A 7,121-nucleotide genomic window follows, 5' to 3' on the forward strand; every position below is an offset into this window, starting at 1 on the left:
AGTCCCTTTAAAAAAATACAAGTGATTAAAACATGAAAAGTACAAAATATAATACAACATATCTATAAAAAAATATGGAATTTAATTCTATTGGAAATTAACCTACTCAACTATGGGAAACCCATGTACTAGAGTAGGTGTAGAGTAGCCAGTATATGCTGGCTTATACACTAATGACTAGTTTACATTAAAAGGAGACAGAAACAATAAATGGAGTCGATGAATTATTGGACACACAGAAAAAAGCTTTGCGAATAGACGAAGAAAGAGAAAAAGAGTCTCACTTGAACAGACACCATTACTGAACAAATGATCAGTTGCGACTTGGGAGTGATGAAATTGGGTCTCTTCGCAGTCCTTTTTCCCGCGTTGAAAATCCGCGATATCCGGTTGGTTTTGGTGAGAAGGGCTGCATAGACTACTGTGAAACAGAAGCCTGCTCCGAACCTGCGAAATTACAAAAATACCAGAAATAGTGAAATTTGTTGAAATAAATTTTAATAAAAAACAGATAATAGTTTTAAAGTAGGCTACCTTTAATATGTTCAAGTCTAATTTGAATAATTTTCATTGTTGTACAGAACAATAGTTGTAAATGGCTATCTTTTAAAAATGCCACTGTTTATGACATTTTTGTAATCAATTTTGGATGGACTGAGCTTGTTGCTCTCTTTCTCTCTCTCTCTCTCTCTTCTCTCTCTCTCTCTCTCTCTCTCTCTCTCTCTCTCTAAGTGTATAAGCCAGTATTATTGTAATCTACATAAAGTACTCAATCAATCAATCTCTCTCTCTGTCTGAATGAAGTCACTCTGAATGATAAGCTACAGCGTTGCCAAAATTATTGTCTACGTTTCGTCTACTCTCTCCAACGTCATGAACATATCACCCTGCCCACATTGCGTATTCAACATGAAGCTTCCCGATCAAGACGTTTTCGAATAGTAAGCTTGTTAGAGATCTCTGAAATACGGAAATCCGAACTATTTCAAATTTGTTTCTGAAGGTAGGAGGATAGATGCTTCACATACTAGAACCGGAGAAAGTACTTTAAGGATATCCAATCATCGAACCACTATTTTCACAAAATCATTTTCAGTCAGTGCCTGTCGTGCATGGAATGCACTTCCTGTTTCTATCAGGTCCTTCGAGAGCCGAGCGAGCTTCATCCTGACTTTAAAAAAACATCTTTTTGAACAAATGAATGAAACTGTCCAGCCCTAGAACGATCACATGACAATCATCCCTCACCCATCCCACCAATACAAACCTATAAACCTGCTATAGAATAAATTGTATATATAGGTATATTATATAAACTCATGTTATTTTAATTATTCACTGCATACTGCTGTATATTACTGAAAGTTGATTACCTGATCTACTATCAGCCTACTCCATTTTAATATTCAATGATTTGATCTTATCTACATATATAATTATTTTACTTTATTAATTTCCTGGTTTTCTCCCTCTTGAATATTCATATCGATTAAAACTTTTACAATATTACATTTATAAATAAATCCTTTGTTGAATTGATGAAATTAACGTTTTGGTAGAGAGTTAGTGGGAAAGATATTTTTAATATTCTTTCCGAAGAATGGATATTGATATGTCCAAAGCTCCGCCAATTTTATTTATGTAGATGCATAGCAATATTATCTTTAGTTATCACAAATTGTTTTTTCCGTATCATATACAGTTCAATAATTATTTTCTTAGTCTATTTTATGTAAATTCATCTATACTTTTGCTGTATTGTATTAGAGTACTCAATCAATCAATCAATCTCTCAGTCCAATAATAAAGGCTCTCTCTCACTCTGCCCTTAATAAAGGCAATTATTATTTAATTCAGCCATAGCTATATTATGATTTGAAATCGTAGTATTGATAAATGAATGAAAAGACAAGTCCCTTGATAATTGATATCCTGTAATAAATTTTTAATTACCGTATTATGTTATGGGTTGAAAACGTTCATTGATCAAACTTTTAAAACTTCACAAATTTCCAAACTGTACAAAACTATACTTATTGACACTTTATGGAGTATCCCCAAACTAATATTACTAATAGCCGTTGTAACGTTCATAACAAGTTTATTTAGAATATAGTGGAAGAGAAGAGAATAGAATAGGAGAAATAGAAGTTATATTTATTTTACCCTTGAGATATAACCACAGGAAAGAGTCTGGAGGCGTTGAATACTGGTAAAATACTGTTCATGAAAAAACAATCGTTGCTCTTAGCAAAATGACATGCTTACATTATCTTACACAAAACCATACTGCAGACCTGTTGTAACCTATGTAGTCTACACATTGAATGACTTCACATATATGTTTTTATACATGATAGTAATGCTATCTTATAGTACCTCATACGTATCTATATATATAAAAGCGAAATGACCTCACTCACTGACTGACTGACTGACTTCCTCACTCACTCACTCACTCGCAGAACTAAAAATCTAACGGACCAAAAACGTTCAAATTTGGTAGGTTTGTTCAGTTGGCCCTTTAGAGGCACACTAGACATCTTTTGGCAATATTTTAACTCTAAGGTGGTTTTTAAGGGTTCAAAGTTCGTCTTTTAGCATGTATGTTCTTCTTATCTCTTAATTTATAATTGAAAAATGTCCATACCCTATTTGATATAGAACTATAATCTAGAGAGAGTACCTCTTCGAAACAGTTGTTACATGGTAAACTAAATTAATAATTTTGTCAGGTTGGCATTAAGTTGAATTGCCTTTGTTAGGTTGGCACCAAGTTGAAGATTGAAATGCATTATCGCGGAAAAATTGATTGGGCACTGCTACTTTAATCAGAGCTATTCCTGGGAATATTATATTACTAGCAGTCAGGCTCGTTCGCTCGCCATATCCGTTTAGCCAGACGTTTTTAGTCTGGACCCCCGACTGGATCGTCCTAACATATTATGATAAAAATGCTCAAATGAAAAATGCAGGCGAGCGAAGCGAGCCTGCTGTTCTCATTCTTGGCGATTCAGTCGGGGTCCAGGGGGCTCCGCTTGACGGATATGGCGAGCGAAGCGAGCCTGACGGCTAGTACTGTATAAAGGTAGGCGCACATATATCGTCATCGGACGGACGGCACGCATCGGACCGATCGGATGATTAGATTTGATGAATTGTTTGCAATTGGAGTGCGCAGCGCATACCTATACGATGCAATTGAAAACAATGCATCAAATCTGATCCGTCCGATGACGATCTGTGTGCGCCTACCTTTGTACCCCCACTTTTAAGAGACATGTTTATTAAGATTTGAGTAAAGTAATGAACACTCTGTGCCGGTTGCACAGAAGGCTGTTGAATTTTAACCGTGATTAATTTCAAGACAACCAATCAGAGAAGCCTTTTTTTCAAAGTAGCCTTCTCTGATTGGTTCAGAGAGATTGATTCTCAGAGAAGACAATTTTTAAAAGAAGGCTTCTCTGATTGGTTCTCGTCGATTCAACCATGATTAAAATTGAACAGATTTTTGTGCAACTGGGTTTCTGTGTTACTGACCTCTGTACCCCACACACGATATCGCTAGGCTTGAGCACGAAGACGAACGTGATGAGATAGCAGAGCAGAATTCCAGTCAGAAGGACATAGCTGAGTTCGCGTCCCGATGCCTCACGACCGGCGTGTCGTTATGCCGCAGGAAGACGCCAATCACGAACAGAGTGACCAGCACGCCTGAAGCTGACAAAGACATGGCGCCGATAGCCCACCCGCTCTCCGCCCTGCCGATAACACAAATTATACAATTATTAGCAAATCAAAATTGAATATATGGATTAAAATTTAATGCCATTCATTGCCATTCACTTTTCATCACTAAATCAAAATTTTTAGGAGGAAGAGGATGAGAAAGATGAGGAAGAGGAAAATGAGGAGGAGGAAGTAGAATTAAGAAGAGGGATGGGACAACGAAAGATCCAAAGTTAAGAAGAACAGTTGAAAACGCATATTGTAACAAGGTGGAGTAATAGCAGAGCATAAGAAGGGGGTGAGTAAGGTGCAAGATGAGAAGAAGCTGGAGGTCTACTATAAAACAAGATGACTACTATAGTGAGGTCCACGTTATAAGGCGTGTTTTGATTAGCAATGGTATTGCTATCCTGTCTATCATTCAACAAACCGGATAGCGCTTTCTCTTTCCACTTTGTTCTGTGCCAGATCATCTTTTAACAATGTAGAATTGATTTAATTTACAAAATATTCATCTTGGTTATGAAATTCATTATGAAATTATTGAAAAATAACTTCTTGCTTATAAAATAATTGATTATTTTAAACAAGAATGAACAGTTAATATTAACATTGATAAACCTGTACCAGCTACCGTCCATACAAGGCATTGACAAGACGGAGGATCTGCAACGTTGTTCTCAATCTTTCTCTACTGCCATACAACATGGACCTAACTATTGAAAGTGATTTGGTCCAGTCCAGATTCAGACTATGATCCAGATTCCAAAGGTGCGTGATGAGAACGCGCCGAGAACATGAGCCATTCACTTTTAATCAGCTGACTATATCTGTATTTTCACAGAAACGATAGGATACAGGTATAGCTTGGCATCAGCTGATTAAAAGTGAATTATTGCTCATGTTCGCGGCGCGTAAATCTGTACGCAACTTTAGATTCAATGTGATCCAGATTCCAGATTCAGTGTGAAATAACTCACGTTTTGGTCCCGTCACAAATTTGAGGCTGTGGTTTAGAGTTTTGTCTGTGGCCCAGAAAATTTTTATCTTAATAATTATATTAGAAAAGAACAGTTTGACCTGTTGTTTCCTCCCCGACAGTTTCTATGAATTGTGTATTACTGAACAAATACTATTACCAAATTAAAATTTAATTAGACTTTTAAATAGAAAAATGGGACCATTTTATTGTCTTTTTTCTTAAGGGCTACTTTTAATATAAATAAAAATCTAAATCTCAGTACCCTTTTAAATTATTTTGTTGGATGTTTAATGTCATGGCCACCTCTAATACAAGGCCCCGGCCAACGATATTGCAACGTCGCAGTGTAGGCCTAGAATCTAATACATGATTGGTGAAAAAGATTTTTGAAAATACCAGCTGATCTTCTTCACCAATCATGTATTGGATTCTAGGCCTACACTGCGACGTTGCAATATCGTAGGCCGGGGCCTTGTATTAGAGGTGGTCATGAGATTAATCATGTTCCAACAAGATAATTTACAAGGGTACTGAGATTTATGAAAATGGGAGTGCAATAGAGAGACAATTCACTGTATTCTCTCATGTGGGAATAGATTGATACATGAAGTTTTTCACATGAATGCTCTTACCGGAGGAAGTCCTCAGGAAGATCGAGACATGTCTGGTGTGAGGTGTCAGGCACGGTGCCGTATGGACACACCCGACACAGTGTTTCGTCCTCAGGGTCACGGATCTGTGGAAAATCGACAACAATTAGAGTCATAGGCTGTGCAAGGATACATGCAATCAAATATACCACTGGGATAATAGTTTCCCACCATGCATGCTGGTGAATAAATGCATACCCCCTATGATCTCCTCGTTCTATGACCTCCCAACTGTTATTACTGGCAAATATTAAATAAGAAATAATGATTCTCATTACAATTGGAGATAAAGATGATTCATACTAGTAAAATAAATAAATGAGGGCCTAGTGTCCGAAAGCACACCACAAATTTACAGTTCATCTATACAATTCAAAAATTACTTTCTTAGTCTGTATTATGTAAATTATAATCTATAATTTTGCTGTATTGTAAGCATTGTATATAATTGTAGAAGCCAGTATATATATCGTAATCTACATAAATAAAGTACTCAATCAATCAAGTTCTCTCTCTAAAAAAAAGATTTGAACTTTGAGCGAGGTTGAGAGGATTGGAAGATCTGAGCGTTTTGAACTTTGGACCCATGAGTTGAAAACTATTGCCTTTTTCCTCGTACAGCACAGTGAGGGTCACACCCATATTAGGCGTTTTCCCAGGCGTTTTAAAGGAAGTTTATGCAGGGCAGGAAGCTCTTCGATTGGTTGGCTCCTGGAAAAACGTTAAATATTGCCTGGCTCTTATAAGCGTTTTTTTTACTTTGGATCCATGATTTACCAATTTTTCTCTCATCTCTCTCTCGCACAGCACAGTGTTAACCTTTTTCTGGGTTTATACCCTAAGTATTTCTGATATTTATTATCATAACTGATATGATACTATATAGTAACTATAAATGAACTATTAAGTATACGATACGTAGGAGTAAACTCATAAGTTACCATGGAGTAGGGCTAATAAATCATAGTAACTTCAACCCATGTTGAGAAAAAAAGTTCTTGAATTGGAGTAAACTCATAAGTTACCATGGAGTAGATATAGATAGCTTATTTCATGCTACAGCTAATAAATCATAGTAGCTTTAACCCATGTTGAGAAAAAAAGTTCCCGAATTGGAGTAAACACATAAGTTACCATGGAGTGGAGATAGATAGGTTATTCTATGGTACAGCTAATAAATCATGGTAACTTCAACTCATGTTGAGAGAAAAAGTTCTTGAATTGAGTAAAACACATTAGTTACCATGGAGTGGAGATAGATAGGTTATTCTATGCTACAGCCAAGAAATCATAGTAACTTCAACCCATGTTGAGAGAAATAAAAGTTCTTGAAATATAATTTATTTATATTTGAATGATTTACCTGATATTGTGAGCAATTCAAGCAATGCCAGCAACAGCTCTCTCCCTCCACATAGGTCTTGGCCTGTCCCACCTCACAAGGCAGGCTGCATACCGATTCAGGTAGCATTGGTTCGCCTAGTTTAAATTGAATCGCTGCAAAAAATACGTTAATAATTATTATTAGATAGAAAGAACAGTCTACTTTTTCTCTACTCTCATACAGATCATTTCTAATAATATAACATGATTTAGCTGATAATATATCTGCCAATATTGATGATAATGAAATACGTGGTTTGAGATAAAATTAAGAAATATTAGAAAGATGATGCTGGAGGCGTCGCCCCCGCCTCCAAGGAGGAGAAGAAGGAAGAGAAGAAGAAGGAGAAGAGCGAAAATGAGTCTGACGACGGTGG

General features: G+C 36.4%; 1 protein-coding gene across 1 annotated transcript; it reads right to left on the reverse strand.

The window, feature by feature from the left end:
• Positions 1-284: 284 nt before the first annotated feature.
• Positions 285-6,858, reverse strand: LOC120349100 (metabotropic glutamate receptor 2-like; the record flags this gene model as incomplete). Its single annotated transcript, XM_039419058.1, is given in 5 exon segments — positions 285-447; positions 3,541-3,652; positions 3,655-3,761; positions 5,344-5,447; positions 6,725-6,858. Coding segments are annotated over 5 exon segments (620 nt in total), but the record flags the coding sequence as incomplete, so codon positions are not given.
• Positions 6,859-7,121: the final 263 nt, after the last annotated feature.

This window comes from Nilaparvata lugens, unplaced genomic scaffold (assembly GCF_014356525.2).
Source record: "Nilaparvata lugens isolate BPH unplaced genomic scaffold, ASM1435652v1 scaffold8244, whole genome shotgun sequence".
In the NCBI taxonomy this organism is placed as follows: Eukaryota; Metazoa; Arthropoda; class Insecta; order Hemiptera; family Delphacidae; genus Nilaparvata; species Nilaparvata lugens.